The sequence below is a fragment of the Emys orbicularis genome, chromosome 9 (assembly GCF_028017835.1).
Source record: "Emys orbicularis isolate rEmyOrb1 chromosome 9, rEmyOrb1.hap1, whole genome shotgun sequence".
NCBI lineage: Eukaryota > Metazoa > Chordata > Testudines > Emydidae > Emys > Emys orbicularis.
The window spans coordinates 78,709,588-78,727,626 of record NC_088691.1 but is presented as its reverse complement, the minus strand read 5'-3'; the positions used below and the strand labels follow the sequence as shown (position 1 = coordinate 78,727,626).

The 18,039-nt window shown below is 43.5% G+C and overlaps 1 protein-coding gene across 1 annotated transcript in view; it reads left to right on the top strand.

Moving 5' to 3' along the window:
- The window catches only part of ANKUB1 (ankyrin repeat and ubiquitin domain containing 1), a 34,794-nt gene that overhangs the window by 15,140 nt on the left and 1,615 nt on the right, over positions 1–18,039 (top strand). The window contains exons 3-5 of the mRNA XM_065411374.1: positions 164–380; positions 8,381–8,495; positions 10,688–11,617. Of these exons, the coding sequence (XP_065267446.1) occupies positions 164–380; positions 8,381–8,495; positions 10,688–11,617 (1,262 nt within the window). The remainder of the gene's footprint in view (positions 1–163; positions 381–8,380; positions 8,496–10,687; positions 11,618–18,039) is intronic.

Here is an 18,039-nt window from a genome sequence, read left to right as displayed (position 1 = left end):
GCTGGTAATAGAACCTAGTCTCCTGCTCTATCCACTAGAGCACACTCAAACAAAAAGGGCAGTAGATCCTTAGATGTGTAAAAACAGTGTACCTAAACTATAGACACCATTTACAAGAGCAATGTTGCTGGAGTACTTATGTCATTATTATTTTTGCTTTTAGGAAGAAGACAAACCAGCCTTCTATGTATACAATGCTGTAACGCAAGAGAAAGTGCCCATTAAGGGGAGTATTTATCTTCTTGCTACAAAAGTGTCCCTTTTGAAAACATTGGTAACCTTGAAATGTGGCTTTCCAAATAGTGTTTATTGTCTCAGGACTCCAGAGGGCAGGGAGATGTATGACTGCAACATACTGAACGATTACCAGTTAGATATAGGTATAAGATGGTTTTATTTTCACTACGTAGTAAATAGAGCAATGTTGACCAAATGTGTGTCTAATTCCTTAAATACAGAAAACTGACATGTTATATTTATCATTAAGTTTATATTTAGGGAAACCTGAAAAGCATTAATATTACTGATACTTTTCTAATGCAGATCACAGTATTTAAAAAAAACATTTTGGGTCATATGATGCCCTTCAAAATAAAACAACATGAAAGGCAGGTGGAGAGACAAAAATTAATGATGCACAAAAGGAACCCATAATGCACTTCTGCATGCCCTTGTAACAATATTGGGCCTGCACTTGTACCGTTGTAAATTGGGACTTATTTCACTGGAGCTGCACTGGTATAAAACTTGTGTAAGGGAGAGAAGAATGAGGATTATTATCAGACTGAGTGTTGCTTGTAAGATGGGAGAATACACAGAAAGCTGCAGAAATCTTGCATACCAACATATACAATTAATGTTATCCCTGCAAGCGCACTGTGCTATAGTTCCCGTCCACCTCTCAAAGGTATTAATCTTGCCCATTACATCAGTGGTTCTCAAGCAGAGTCCAGGGCCCCCCGGGGGGCCGTAAGCAGGTTTCAGGGGGCCTGCCAAGCAGGGCCAGCATTAGACTCTCTGGGGCCCAGGGCAGAAAACCAAAGCCCCACTGCATGGGGTTGAAGCTTCAACCACTCGGGCTTGAAGCCGAAGCCTAAGAAATGTAGTTTCGCAGGGGCCCCTGTAGCATGGAGCCTTGGGCAATTGCCCTGCTTGCTACCCCGTAATGTCGGCTCTGGCATTTATATGCAGAAAAACAGTTGTTGTGACACAGGTGGGCCGTTGAGCTTTTATAGCATGTTGGTGGGGGCTCAGAAAGAAAAAGGTTGAGAACCCCTGCATTACATTACTCCTTAGATGGCATACTGACTTTGTATGTTACGGACAGCTGACCAAAGTTCTGTCATTTTTAAATTTAAAAAATACAGTAAAAGCTGTGTTATCCAGCACTTTACCAACCAGAAAGCTCTAGAAACTGGCATTTCTGATATCTCCCGATACAAATCTTCAATAGGGTTGCCAGGTGTCCTGTTAACCCTGCTGTTCCTAGGCGGAGGAACGGCCATGGGGGCTCCATGCGCTGTCCCTGCCCAAAGCATTGGCTCCGCAGCTCCCACTGGCCAGGAACCGTGGCCAATGGGAGCTGCAGGTGCGGCGTCTGCGGGCCGTGCTTCTGCCTAGGAGCTGAGGGACACGTTGCTGCTTGCGGGGAGCTGCCCAAGGTGAGCACCGCCCGGATCTGGCACCCTGAAACTCTTCCTGCACCCCAACCCCCAGCACTGAGTCCCCTCCTGCACCTAAACCCCCTTCCTCCATTGGTAAGTATAACTCTTAGTTAACCGGAATTTTTGACTAATCTGCACCCCCCATTCCCACAACATGCCAGATAACAAAGCTTTTACTGTAAATGAAAAAAATGCCTGTGAAGTTTTCTGTTAGGTCACTATGCTGGTGACCAACCTAACCAACAAACCAATCTAAATGTAGGGTAAGCTATGGCCCAGTGTGTTAGCCCCATTCCAGAATTAGAATTCATGGCTTCCTAGCTCCTGCTGTTTTGCTTAGTCCACTACACCAGAGATACTCAACCTTCTTCTACCTTGCATCCCCAAACCAGCAACAGTTTCTTGTAACAACCTAAAATCTCTCAATCTGTTGTGGTCAGAAAATATTGAAGGATTAATATCAAGGCAAGAAATCCTGGCTGGCTTTGGGTGCTGGGTGAGGAGTTTGTAGGTGCTGGACTGTGTGCTGGATGAGAAGCGTTTGGGGGAATCCGGTGGGTGGAGAGGTGTTGGGAGCTAGTAACTAGGATGCACTGCCTCACTAGTGTGACTGGCTCATTCAGGCAGTGTTAATATTCTGTACCCCACCTGCCAAATTTATTAACTGTGACATCGGCATCATAAGACAAGGTAGCTGTCACTTATATCTTTATCTATACTTCCTGTAGTTCTCAAAGGGGAATCATTTGATGCAAGCAGTTACCTTTGTGGGTTACCCCCCTCCTTTCCTCTGACTGTGTCTCCTTTTGGCACTTTACAGGACGGGACTCTGTTGCCATTTTATCTTGTAACTACCCATAGCTGCTTTAAATAAAAAAATAAAAAAAAAGCAGCACACAGGGTTTGCTACTTTTCTTGGTAGTATCTTATGATACCGGTCTTCATTCTGCACTGCACCTTGCTACCAATGGGAGAATAAGATCCCCATTGATAAATTAGGGCCAGATTGTGAACCCCTTAGTCCTACTCATGAGCAGTTACTCAGCCAACGTGTCTATTGAAGTCTTTGGATTACTCATAAGTTAACATCTATACTAGTGGGAGTAGTGGGTTCACACTCTGACCTTTAAACCTCACACAACTGCTGTCGATAGTATATAATACCCAACTGCCACATTATGTAACCTGAGGCACAAAGGTTAAGAACAACATTTTCAAAAGGGGCTACTGATGTTTTGGGTGCCTACGTTTTTATGACCAACTTCACACAACCAGGGCTTGATTTTTCAGGTGATGCTGAGGACCCACAGCTCTGGTGACTTAAACTGGAGCTGTGGATGCTCAGCATATATGAAAATCTGTCCCAATGTGTCTCAGATTGGTGATACAAAAATGGAGGCACCTAAAATCACTGGCCACTTTTGAAAAGACAGCTCTTAATGACTTTCCCAAGGTCTTGCAGCAAGCCACTGGAAAGCCTAGAATAGATATTTGGGCACTATGATTTTGAAGTTTTTCCCACCCATTTTGCACAGGTGTAAATGGCTACACAAAGTGCAGAACAGTGGAGAATTAGACTCTTGCAGTCCTGATTTTCAGTCCCCATTCCCTCGTTGTATGCTGGGCAAGGTAAGATTGGTCTATAATCTTATCTAACTAACATAGTGAGCATCAGTGTAATTGGAATGGGAGCTTAGGCTAAAATAGGAAAAGAACAAGTTAAGAATTACTTATATAAGTTAGACATCTTCAAGTCAGCAAGGCCTGATGAAATACATCCTAGAATACTTAAGGAACTGGCTGAAGAGACCTCTGAGCCATTAGTGATTATCTCTGAGAACTCGTGGAGGATGGGAGAGATCCCAGAGGACTGGAAAATATAGTGCCTGTCTATAAAAGGGGAATAAGGACAACACAGGGAATCATAGACCAGTCAGCTTAACTTTGGTACCAGAAAAGATAATGGAGCAAATTTCAATCAATCAATTTGTAAGCACCTAGAAAAAAATAAGGTGATAAGTAACAGTCAACATGGATTTGTCAAGAATAAATCATGTCAAACCAACCTAATATTCTTCTTTGACAGAGTAACAAGTATTTTGGATGGAGGGAAGCAGTAGATTTGATATATCTGGACTTTAGTAAGGCTTTTGATATTGTCTCACATAACCTTCTCAAAAGCACACTAGGAAAATATAGCCTAGAGATGAACCTACCATAAGGTGAATGCACAACTGGTTGGAAAACTGCACTCAGAGAGTGGTTATCAAAGGTTCACGGTGAAGTTGGAATGGTATATTGAATGGGATCCGCAGGAAACTGTCCTGGATCCAGTTCTATTCAATATCTTTATAAATGATTTGGATAATGGCATAGAAAGTGCACTTATAAAGTTTGTGGATGATACCAAGCTGGGAAGGGTTTTAGATGCTTTAGAGGACAGAATTGGAATTCAAAATGATCTTGACAAACTGGAGAAATAGTCTGAAATAAATAGGATGAAATTCAATAAGAACAATGCAAAGTTCTACACTTAGGAGGGAATAATCAATTACACAAATACAAAAAGGGGAATGACTGCCTAGGAAGGAGTACTGCAGAAATGAATTTGGGGGTATTAGTGCATCGCAACCTAAATATGGGTCTGCAATGTAATATTGTTCTAACAAAAGCAAACATCATTCTGGGATGCTGTGGCAGAGGCATGCTCCACTTCTGCCTCTTTCCACACAAAAAAAACTATTTGGAGACCTTCTTCAGGTAAAATACCAAGTGATTCATTTACAAAGTTTGTTCACAGACTGTGCAGCAGCTTTATCAGTATCGTGGGGCTCTAAGGGTATGTCCATACTGCAATTAAAAACCCACAGCTGGCCCATGTCAGCAGGCTCAGGCTAAGGGGCTGCTTAGGTTGCTGTGTCAATGTTTGGAATCGGGCTGGAGCCTTGGCTATAGGACCCTGCGTGGTGGGAGGGTTCCAGAGCTTGGGCTGCAGCCCAAACTGAATGTCTACACTGCAATTAAACAGCCCCTTATCCTGAACTCCCGAAGCCTGAGTTAGCTGGCACAGGCCAGCTGGGGACTTCTAAGCCCAGCAGGGGAGAAATCTCCTATGTCATTGGCTCTACCAGCCTACAGCAGTTTCTCTCCCACCCATTGTACTTCCTTCCTGTGCCTTTTTACCTTCTGAGTTAATGAGGTAATTAGTTATTAACTCTTCCAGCCTATCAGTTTGGCTCAGTTCCCACATTCAGGTGTGCATAGGGCAACTAACTGAAGTTGCTATGGTCAGACTGCTGGATCAGGTGCTGTTGCTCGGCACCCTGTCACACATGTATTAACAAGAGTGTTGTAAGCTAAGACGTGAGAAGTAATTCTTCCACTCTACTCAGCTCTGATAAGGCCTTAACTAGAGAACTGTGTCCAATTGTGGGCACCACATTTGGGGTAGGATGTGGACAAAATGGAGAAAGTCCCGAGGAGAGCAACAAAAATGATTAAAGGTCTAGAAAACATGACATACAAGGAAAGATTGAAAAAAATGGGTTTGTTTAGTCTGGAGAAAAGAAGACTGAGGAGGGACATAACGGTCTTCAAGTATGTAAAAGGTTGATAAAAAGAAGAGGGTGATAAATTGTTCTTCTTAACCTCTGAGGACAGGACTTAAATGGGCTTAAATTGCAGCAAGGGAGATTTAGGTATGATATTAGGAAATGTTTTTCCTAAATGTCAGGGTAGCTAAGCACTGGAACAAATTATCTAGGGAAGTAGTGGAATCTCTGTCCCAGGAGGTGTTTAAGGACAGGTTAGACAAACACCTGTCAGGGGTGGTCTAGTTAATGCTTAGGCCTGCCTCCGTGCAAGGGATTGGACTAGATGACTTATCGAGGTCCCTTCCAATCCTACATTTCTGTGATTCAATCATTCATAGTGTGCATGTACTTATGCCCAATTAGTTACAATATATTCTAATGATTTACAGTGATCTTCAACTTGTAAGGATACCAACGGTGGATAGTTTGCAAGTAGCCAGACTCTAAAAGAGAGGCTCTTGAGGCCCAAAAACTGATGGTACGACTACGACAAGGGAAACATGGAGCTTCAGAAATGCTTGTTATATTCAGTTCTGGTCACTTGATCTCAAAACATATAGCAGAGAGGATTAAGAGAGAAGTGACAAAAATGGGATTGTATATGGAGAGATTTCTGTATGAGAGACTGAAAAGACAGGGACTGTTTAGTTTTGAGAGGAGACATAAGATGGGATTTGATATAGGTGTATGTAATAATGACTGCTGGAAAGATGGTTAACAGGGCACCTTTATTTACACTTTCTCATAACAAGAACAAAGGGACATTCCATACAGCATGTAAATTATCTGTGGCACTCTGTGCCACAAGACATCACTGTGACTAAGAGCTTAGTAGCATTGAAAAAGGATTAGACATTTATGTGGCTAATGAGGACATCCACAGTTTTTGTTTTTTAGAAGGCACATAAACCCCCCCATGCTCTGAGGCACTAGTGGTTAGACTGGTTGGTTGGAAGCCAGGACTCCTAGTCTCTATTTCTGGGTATCCCAACAAGCCACTACGTGACCTTGAGCATAGCACCCAGCCTCCCTGTACCTTGGTTTACCCATTGGTAAGAAAGAAAAAATAATAATGAAATTAATCACACAGTACATGTATAACTATGGATGACAACCAATAGTACAGATAAGGGCACAATTTCTTCCCTCATGTCTACTCCATATAAACCCATTCATTTTAGTGGAGGTGGATCAGGCTTCAATAGGACTACTCACTTGCTTAAAGTTAGGATTGTGTACCTTGCTGAATCGGTGCCTATGTAAAGGGAGAATTTACCCCCACCATAACTTTCTGACGTCCGAAAAGCAGTAGGTTATCATACGGTTTATTTTTCCCTGAAGTAGAAAATGTACGTTTGTGGATAAATGTATGGAATAAACTAGCATGTTAATATAGACTTAAACATACCATAGTCCTAAGTCTGGAGAGTGAATATGAAATACAGACCAATTCTGCACCTTGTATAGTCAATTTATACCAGTATAAAATGGGTGTAAAATACTACTATTATGATCTGATAATGCTTTACACCTGCTCGAATTTGCATTAATGTGGATGACTACACAAGGTACAGGGCAATGTTTAATTTGTCCCCATAACCACAATATTTAGAAAGGAAATAAATATAAAATAACCCAGACAAATACAAACTTACAACAAGCAAGTAATGTTTGGTTTCTAGGAGTATATTTACAAAAGATGGATAATTAAGTTGCTGGTCAAACACACATCTGATACCATTTATACAGTATTACAGAAATAAACATTCACCAGCAGACAATCTAAATGTAAACTGCTTATAAAACTGTTCAGAAAAAAAGCCCCAGGACTTGGTCAACAGTATACATACAGAAACTGAACCATTGAAATCATGAGTTAGGTAATCTGATCAATAATTCTACTATCTTGGGTGTGAATATTTGGTGCAGGGTCCTGAACCCAGTATATACACAGTAACATTCCAAACCAGAACAGAAACACTTTAGAGATCCAAAATGTAGAGGCCCAGTTTTGCAGTCCTGATGCATTCACAATTGCTGTTGCAATCATTGCAAATGTGGGGGTTTGTGTGTGGGAGCTGTCCGCACTCACGCTGATTTAACACCCACATAACTCCATGGAATTTAAGTGTGAACATAAAATCAGCCTGCCAGGAACAGGCTCTAAACGATTAAATTTAGAATCTCACAGCCTATCTGATATTTGCAATTTTAACACTGGGCCCACTTCTACCCCCAGAAACCAGTGGATGTTACAGCCATGAAAAAAGGATCAGGACTGAGACCAGAGTATTTTTAATGCCCTCTAATGGAAGTTTTAATTACAATACTTCCTAGAACAGGAAATTCCTGCTGAACTTCACTGCCCCAAATCTTTTACAGGAAGTTGGGTCTGTGACTATGTTTAAAATATGAATATCAAATTATAGTGGATTGTTAGTAGCAAACCTCAAGGTCCTTTCTTACTTATCATTTATCTGTTGTTGTTTTTTAATTTTGATTTAAATAATAAGAAAGACACCTATACAAAGGCTCTAGGTGCCCGGACACTCAATCACGTTTACAACATAATACTTCCAGTGGCATTAAAAAGCAAACCATCAGAGAGGAACAATAGCACAACTCAACTAGCCAGCCAGCTACAAAAAGCTCCTTTTAGCCTCCTCCCATCCACCCATCATTCTGAGAACATACCCTCAACCCTCTCTAACACCCCTTCAAATAGACAGTTTTTGCTACATGCCTGGAAGGTCACAAAATTCAGGCTATTTCAGACCAAGTAACCAATTAATATCCCATCTGTGTGCAACAGACTACAAACATCCCCTTTTTTTAATATAAACTAGCCAAAACTAACACTTTTTCAGATTGTTGGGTAGTTTGGTAAATTCACAGTGTTAGGGGGCTTATATTCTCTTTTCTGGCCAGCCACTAGAGGACAAGCTATTCGCAGGTGTGTGGCCTGACATGCCCTCCAGCGGAGGGTTGTGGTACACACACACTTCAGCCAGTAGGTTGCAGACAAATATCCTTTATATGCAAACCGAGAGGTTTAGACATTTATAAATTGCAAAAATAACAAAGCTGGAAGCAAGCTAAGTGATTGCATCTCGCTGTTGGTAGGCACAACACTTCGCCTGGATGTGTGGGATGGATGGAAAGAATTCCTGACTGGGTGCCTCTTAGGAAACAAGCATACAGTCCAACGCTTCCTGTCTGATGAAGAACCAGTACTCAAGTACGGTAACTAATTGCATTTGGTTTTTAGCCCATTTTAATTTCTCCAGTCCAAGCACCACTGTTCCCTAATAATGTCTTTTGAAAATTGATTATGTCTTGGATTTAACTGCCAATTTACTTTAGTATTTTAATGTAAGGTACTATTCAAGCAATTGAAATATCTCCTAAAGGGAGTATAGCAAAAATATCCTCATAATATAAAAAATATACCAGCTACCATTTTAGTACTTTGGAGCCTGATCCATATTGATGTCAGTTGACTGCGGATCACACTTTTATTTTACAACAGGAGTGTATGTATTTTAAAAAGTCACTCTTATTTGGACATTTGGGAATTGTAATGACATCTCTGAAGGCTGCCCTAAAGATCACCATCACTTCTTCACAATTATTTTTAATAAACTGTTCTCGCAACCGAGCAAGAACTAGCCTTGTAAAATTCTACTTGCCCATTCACCTGGAATGAGTTTTTCCTAGGCAAGTAAAATATAATTAGTTTTAAGTTGTTATGGTAAAGGGGACCAGGTAGCTTTTGTGACTGTGCTAATACATTTTCATGGAGATTTTGCAAGCCAATGCCATATTTAATGCCCCCTTAATAACTCTGAACACATATAGACTGTATTGCAGTACATAGCTTTGGTGAGAGATACAAAGGAGAGAAAGGATCCCAGATCTTATCAGTGCAAGGGGAAAGCATCCTATTACTGACCTAACTGGATAAAGAAGATCATTTGACTATGAAAGATCTTTAGACATGACATAACACAATAAGATTTATTCTAAATGAAATACAGTATACCAGCCTTTGCCCCTGTAAGAAATCACAGCACTGCATGATAGTGTGGCACCATGTTTAGAACATGGCTACAGACCTTGTGGAACTTGACTTTATCAAGTTTTTTGTTTCCTCCATCTTATGGGGTTACAACAGGAGTAGAGCACAAGATTCTCAATATTTAATTTACTAATTAAAAACCCAGACTGTAAAGTGTCAGAAATATAAACAAATGGTGTATTTTTACACTGGATGCTAGCTAACAAATGACTTGATGCTATAGATTTGGAAATAATTAATTAGTGCCGTCATACTATAGAGTCTGTCCTGAGTTCAAATAGCCTATTGCTGTCGGGAATAGTACATCACCCCCATCAATTTTTTACAAGTCATACTACTTTCCAGAAGATGGCAATATCTCATCTGAATTTAATCTGTTTCCTTTAAATCTGGGCATTATAAACACAGTGCCCCTTTGTGGTATCTAATTATGAATGCACTATAGGATATAAAAGGGCAATGTATGAATAACAGACTTGAACGGAGTATTAAGCTAGAATAGAGTAGCTCTCCATCAGTGGAAATGTAATGAAAGATGCAATATAATGAAAATAATTGTCATATGGATTACAGTATATGAGATAGTAGCTCAGTGTCAATATTACTCCATACCTAGATTGTGGTGATAGTCTAAGGTTTATTTTTCTATTTAGTGGCAGTGGCTTTGCATAGCAAGTGGTTTCTACTGTCTTTACCAAGAACAAGGACACACAGAACATAAGGAATTGTTAGATAAGAATTAGCCAGACAAGTCTATCCTCTTTACATGTATTTTAACCCTCGTCCCCTATTTTGTACCTGTATCATTTAATCTCCTCCCCCACCTTTAAAATGTCCAACTATTTGTCTCTGAAATACTTGCACTCTTCTTACACTGGCCTTTAAAGATCTCGTGGTACTCATCTTCTCACATTTTTGAATGTCATGTGGATGTGAAACACCTTACCTTGTGTAAACTGTAAATCCTGTTCCACTTTATGAAACCCTTCTTCACCCACGATATCTCTAGTGGGTCATCTTAAAATCTTCTCTCCACAGACTGTAAAATCAGCGTATGCCTCTGTTTTCATTTGTGGATAACAAATATGATCAACAGTGACTAAGCCCTTTTAACAAAGGTACAAATTACTTATTCATATGGGGACCATATTATCTAATCAGCCCATTAGAGCACAAAATTATGAGACTTACAGACATATCTTGGCATATGTTTGGCTGAATATTTTTGTGCTGTCATTCTGCAAAGAAATATACATCATTTTGAAAGGTAGTATTTTTCTAATGCTTATGTTATGTTGGATTTCTTTAGTTTCTTCAGTTAATTAATTTTTTTGCATGTTTCTTTTTTTCAGATATCAGAAGAGGGTGGCTCTTTACATGGCAGCATTTTTTGGGCACCTTGAGCTCGTGGCATGGATCCTGAAACAAGGAGTGAGACCCAATACGGCTGTGGGTGTTCATCCCTACCGAGAATGGTGTCAGGAAACACATCATCCAGATGTAACTAAATGTCCGGTTCATGCAGCTGCAGAAGCAGGCCAACTAATTATACTGAAGGCCTTTGTCAATTATAGTGTGTTGTGCCTAGAGTGCCAAAATCCAGCAGGGCAAATTCCTCTGAACATATGCATCAAACACAAGCATAAGGATTGTGTGCTATATTTAGTTACCAAAATGTGGTCAGTGGTTTCTTATCCTAATTTTTCACTTCCCATGAAGATCTACATTAAATTAAAGCAGTGGCTGCTTAGGGCTCAGAGTCGCATCCTTACCACGAAATGGCTTAACCAGGCTGCAGTCTTCAGAACACGAGTGGGGGACACTGTTATCGTGGATGGCTTCACAAAGCCGAAAATGACTTCCAAAGCGAGGATCAAGGCAGCAGGCAATACGGACTATCAGTTACCAAACCTAACTGATCAAACTCCACATGAGAAAGAGTCATGTCCCTTGACAATTACAAAGGGGAACCAAAAAGTAATAAAGCTCAAATTACCTCCGTTGGAAGACACGAATAAGCTCCCTAACATACACAGACTTCACCAAAAGAAGAATATTAGAAAGAAGGCTGCTCAGCCTAGAAAAGATGAAAGTATGGACCAAAATATGTGTTTAGCTAAAGTTCCTTTGCCCCCTATTTCTAGCCTCAGAAATTCACGCCCTCCTTTCTACTATTCAACACCTAATGCTAAATTGCTCTTAAATTCCTCCTCTGAGTGTTTCTCAGAACACAATGGAAGAACTCCAAGAGATAATGCAATCTACTGCTTAGCTATTGCCAGGTATGGTATTCTCTTTTATTTTCCTTCTTTATTTATGTCCCTCCCAGGTGTTTATATTTTCTTCTCCCAGTGCTTGCTCATGTCCATTCCACATTAGGTGTGGGCGTGCCCCAGGCACAGTCGTTGGAGATTTTTCCTTCAGTGGTATCCGTTGGACCAGCTTTAGCACCCTCTGAAGCTGTGCGCTCGTGCACTGGGCCCCGGACAACCCGCACCCTCTCAGTTCCTTCTTACCGCCCAAGATGGTTGCTGGAACAACTCCTCTTGCCTCGGCAAGGCTTTCATCTAGTGGCTTTGTTATTCCCTTCTTTCTTTGCAAGTTTAGTTACCTTTAGTTTATTTCTCTTAGTAGTGTGTGTATATATATAGTTAGACCCCACAGTTGCGTAGAGGGACATGCCCCAGTCTCCAGACTTCAAACTCTGTGCCTCCTGTGGCAAGCCTATGCCAGTGAGCAACCCGGACTTCAGCTGTCTGAAGTGTCTGGGGGAGGCTCATGTGCAAGAGCATTGCCAGATCTGCCACCAAGGGTGGGTTGTGGAATACATATCTGCAGCCACATCTCAAAGAACAACTGTTACAACAGGTAAGTAACTGTATTTTCTAGGTATAATAATGTGATTTGATTTACAGTTCTGTTTTGCCCTTGTTATTAAAATGCATGAGAAAAGGAACCAAAATACGTAGAAGCTGATCCAAAAACTATCAGGTTTTTAAAGCTGTATTTTGTTTGTGTGATGTTACAACTGGTCACTAAGGTTTTTTAATCATGGACTGGTGAATTATAATTGGCACTTTCTTGGAAGTTACAAATAACCAATATTGGCAGAGACAAGGTGGATGAGGTAATATCTTTTATTGGACCAAGCATCTGTTGGTGAGAGAGACAAGCTTTCGAGCTACACAAAACTCTTCCTCAAGTCTGGGAAAGGTACTAAGGTAAATGGTCCCTTAGAGTATGTGCTAACAACTTACGCTAAACTATCTGTTTGACCTTGTATTTAGCAGTGACACTCTGAATACCTTTCCCTGACCTGAGGAAGAGCTCTGTGTAGCTTGAAAGCTTGTCTCTCTCATCACCAGAAGTTGGTCCAATAAAAGAATGATCATTTTCCCTCCAGAAACTTTTTTCTTCCTTTACTGTAATTAATGATTCTGAGGTGTATAAAGGTCTTCACTCACGTTGTCTCTCTTATATCCTAGCACCCACACGGCTACAACAACACTGTGGATAGATATTAGCAGGAATTTTTTGTAGGATATGTTTGATGAGGGATTACTGCCACCTACTGGTAGCAGTTATTAGCGTACATATCAGTTACAATTGAGGCCTTGTACTGAGAATAATCGTTGATAGAAGAACATCTTTAGCTGACCAGAATCCTTGCACTTAGCCAATGCCCTTCAGTCTAGAAATATAAATAGTAAGCTTCAAAGAAGGCTGAAAAAATTCTTAAACAACAAACATAGAAGAACTAGGTACAGGGGTGAAAGTAAGGCAGTACGGGCCGGTACGGCGTACCAGTAAAAAGTAGCCACCAGTACCGGCCCGTACCGCTGACTTTAAAGCGCTGCCGCGGCAGGGCTTTAAGGACTCCCATTGGCGGCCCTGCCGGATCCCTACCAGCAGGGCCGTCAATAGGGGGGGCGCAAAAGGGGCAGCGACGACCCGGCAGGGCTGCCGATGGGGGGCACAAAAGGGGCCGCCAATGGGCCGGGGCAAAAGAAGTAGCTGCCCTGGGGCTGCGATTTAAAAGGGCCTGGGGCTCCGGCTGCCGCTGCCACCGCCAGCTAGAGCCCCGGGCCCTTTAAATTGCCACTGGAGTGCAGATGGACTGGCTGGGGGACACTGACCCCAGCCCTGCCCCTTCTGCCCGAGGCCCCACCCCTTCCAGGCGGGCCAGAGCAGCCCCGTACTGGTAAGAGCTCCATTTTACTTTCACCCCTGACTAGGTAACACAGTAAATTATGAGTGAGGAAGTACTACACATTCCCAGGAATATTAAACATGCACAAATAAGAGGGGGGTTATGTAAATTATGCAGAAGAAGTTAATAAGACACTTTTAAAGGAAAAATAATTACCTTGTTGAATCTGCAACTAAGTGAAGACATCAGAATTTGGACTGATATAAGGGAATTAAGTACATGCCTAATTTTAAGCACCATTGGCTTCAAAGGCACTCCTTATGGACTTGTGTCTTGATGAATTAGGGTGTTAGTGTTTATTCAGTCAATGGGAATTTGTCTCAGTAAATGTTGAGTGAGGAGCTCAGGATCTGGCACATTGTTATTGTCTCCTTTCATTTTAAAAATCAAACTGTTGGGAGGAGGGCGGACTCCTTTGCCCTCAGGGGAAGAAAGGGCAGAAAAATGTCAAGAAAAACAGATGATTTTGAATTGCTGTTAGTAATAGGTGGCAGGAAGAATCTGTCAGATTTTTTTTATGGCTGAAAGACAGGGAGAAGAGAAATGTATGATTCCAAGGTGCAAATGGAAACATTGAAAAGTGTGAACAGAGCCAGTGCCAAGCTTGAGTCTATTTCCACTAAGCAATAACTCAGGGGTTCCCAAACTTTTTGCTGGCATGACCCCATTTTAATGAATTATTTCCTCCTGAGACCCCAGACAGCATGGAGGACTCCATTTTGGAGAGCAAAATGGCATTCTCCACACAGCGTGAACTTGCATATCTCATACACGTGAGGTTATACCGCATGGAGGACGCCATTTTGCTCTACAAAATGGTGTCCTCTGCACAGTGTGACCTCATACTTATGGCACATGCAAGGTCACACTGTGCAGAGGTAGGGTGACCCACCTGTCCCTAATTGGGCAGGACAGTCCCAAAATGTACATTTCAAGTCCAGGTCAGCATTTGTCCCAAATTTCCTGTGGTGCCACTCTGCGCCTGCCCGAGGCTTAGGGGTGATGCCAACCTTTTCTTGGTGGGGTGGATGAGGTGGGCCTTAGCCCCCTCACCCCCCGGCCATGAGGCCCTGTCCCCTGCTCCTCCTCTCAGGGCCGGCTTTAGGCTGATTCCCCCAATTCCCCGGAATCGGGCTCTGCGCCTAAGAGGGCCCCACGCCTTAGGCGTCTTTTTAATTTTAAAATTTTCTTTACTCACCCAGCAGCGGTCTGCTCCGGGTCTTCGGCGGCACTTCGGTGGCAGGGGGTCCGTTCCGGGTCTTTGGCGGCATTTCGGCGGCGGGGGGGTCCTTCAGTGCCATGGAAGACCCGGAGCCAAGTGAAGGACCCCCCCGCCGCCGAAGACCCGGACCGCCGCCGGGTATTTGAATTGGGCCCTGCAGGTCCTAAAGCCGGCCCTGCCTCCTCTTCCCCCCAAGACCTGCCCCATGCCAGGCCAGAAGCTGGAGCCGGGCAGTAATGAGAGCCACCTAGGGAGCCCGAAATGCTGTGTGGAGCCCTGGATGATTCACCTGCCCTGGGTGGCATGCCCCGGAGGCAGGGACACAGGCTAGGGGTGCCTCTTGGGCACCCCGGCCTCCCACCCAGGGCAGGTGGAGGGTCCAGTGCTCCCCACAGCAGCCCAGGCTCCCTAGGCGGCTCTTACCACTGCCCAGCTTTGGCTTCTGGCCTGGCCAGAGCCTCAGGGGGACGTAGAGGAGCCGGGGGGCAGGGCTCCTGCATGTGTCCCATTTTTGCATGTTGAAAGGGTGGTCAAATATAGTACCTATCTATAAAAATAGGAATAAGGACAGCCCAGGGAATTATAGACCTGTCAGCTTAACTTCAGTACCTGAATTCAAACAATCAATTTGAATAAGGTAAGAGTCAACTTGGATTTGTCAAGAACAAATAATGTCAAACCAACCTAATATCCTTCTTTGATAGGATAACAAGCCTTGTGGATAGGGGGAAAGCAGTAGATGGTGATATATGTCAACTTTAGTAAGGCTTTTGATATTGGTTTACATGATCTCAGAAACATACTAGAGAAATATAGCCTAGATTAGCCTATTATAAGGTGGGTGCACAACTGGCTGGAAAACCATACTCAGAGAGTAGTTATCAGTGATTCACAATCAAGCTGGAAGAGCGTATCAATTGGGGTCCCACAGGGATCAGTTCTGGGTCCACTTCTGTTCAAATGATTTGGATAATGGTATAGAGAGTATACTTATAAATGTTATGGATGATACCAAACTGAGAGGGATTACAAGCACTTTGGAGGACAGAAGTAGATTTCAAAACTGGAACAATGGTCTGAAGTAAATAGGATGGAATTCAATAAGGACAAATGCAGTTAGGAAGTAATCAATTGTACAAATACAAAATGGGAAATGACTACCTAGGAAGGAGTACTGCAGAAAAAGATCTGGGGATTACAGTGGATCACAAACTAAGTATGAGTCAACAATGTAATAGTGTTGCAGAAAAAGCAAACATCATTCTGGCATGTATTACCAGGAGTGTTGTAAGCAAGACACGAGAAGTAATTCTTCCACTCTACTCAGCACTGATAAGACCTCTACTGGAGTATTGGGTCAAGTTCTGGGCACCACAGTTTGGGAAAGATGTGGACAAATTGGAGAAAATCCAGAGAAAAGCAACAAAAATAATTAAAGGTGTAGAAAATATGACCTATGAGGAAAAATTGAAAAAAATTGGGTTTGTTTAGTCTGGAGAAGAGATGACTGAGGAGGGACATGGTAACAGTCTTCAAGTATGTAAAAGGTTGTTAGAGGAGGGTGATAAATTGTTCTCCTTAACCACTGAGGACAGGACAAGAAGTAATAGGCTTAAATTGTAGCAAGGGAGATTTAGATTAGACATCAGGAAAATCTTTCTAACTGTAAAGGTAGTTAAGCACTAGAATAAATTGCCTAGGGGGGGTTGTGGAATCTGTCATTGGAAGTTTTTAAGAACAGGTTATACAAACACCTGTTGGGGTGATCTAGTTAATACTTAGTCCTGCTTCAGTGCAGGGGACTGGACTAGATGACCTATTGAGGTCCCTTCCAGTCCCCCTACATTTCTGTGGTTTTCTGATTCTAGTTGCCATTCTTTAGTAATGTGGCACTTTATTGTCAGATCAATCTCCTTCCCCATGTTCTGGTGTCCCTAAACCTCTGACTGCTAGAACCTGGGACTGGAACTCAGTAAATTGCCCTGTTCTGTTCACTCCCTCTGAAGCATCTGACACCGGCCACTGTCAGAAGACAGGACACTGGGCTAGTTGGACCATTGGTCTGACCCAGTATGGCTGTTCTTATGTAGTAAAACCAATGGTAGGAGTGTAGGAGGAGGAACACTCCACATGGATTTTTTCAGAGTTCTCTGTTAATTGTTGGAAGAGAGAGGGTTGCCTTGTCTTTGGAATGACTGGCTGCTCCACCTCCATATCCCTGCACAGAAGCCCTGCGCCTCCCCCTCGCTTCAGTGGAGATGCACAAACAAGACTTTTCCTGGCCAAGGCTGCCCCCAAGCAACCCCCATTGGCTGGGAACAGCGAACTGTGGCCACTGGGAGCTGTGGGGGGCCGTGCCTGCGGACGATCAACGTCAGCAAAATGTCTCACGATCCGCAATCAGATTACCCTGATGGGCCGCAGGTTGCCCACCCAGGGGCGCCCCAAGCACGGCAGGCAGGCTGCCTTTGGCGGCATGCCTGTGGGAGGTCCCCAGTCCCGCGGATTTGGCGGCATGCCTGCGGGAGGTCCGCCAGCCCCGTGGCTTCGGCGTACCCGCCGCCGAATCCGCGGGACTGGCGGACCTCCCGCAGGCAAGGCGCCAAAGGCTGCCTGACTGCCACCCTCGCCTTGGAGCGCTGGTGCCTGGAGCCGCCGCTGTGCCCACCACTGCTGTAAAGCCATCCTTGCTGCAGCTGCTGTCCCCACCACGCTGCACCCCTGCCTTCCAGACCGGCCTGCCCAGGTGCCATGTAGGTCCCCAACTCGGAGATGGGACACAGGGTGCTGAAGCGGGGCAAGGCCAGGCAGATCCCCATGAGGAACTCTTGTGCAGGAGCCAGTCCCACAGCAGCAGCAAAGAGGAGCAGAACTGGCCACCTCATTGCCCACTCAGGTTTGGCCCCACCACCAGCCCTCTGTCAGGACAGGGAGGGGGATAAATGGTATTGCAATCTGGTGCAGGGGAGTCGCAGTGCCACTCAGGTTTGGCACTGTGTCCCTTCCGTCATGACATGAGGCTAAACTTCAATAGCGCTGCAATGCCCATGCACCTGGTCACAACACCACTCACTCAGTTTAATCCCTGTAGCACTCCCCCCTCTGCTGTTATGACCAAATCTGAATGGGCAGTGGGATGGCCAATGCTGTTCCCCCTCACTGCTGCCCAGCAGTATGCACTGTGCGTAACGTGCATATAGCTGTAGGTGCCACAGATCCCTGCTCTAGCAGGGGAGATAGATGCATGAATCTGAAGGCCATGATCAGGGCCA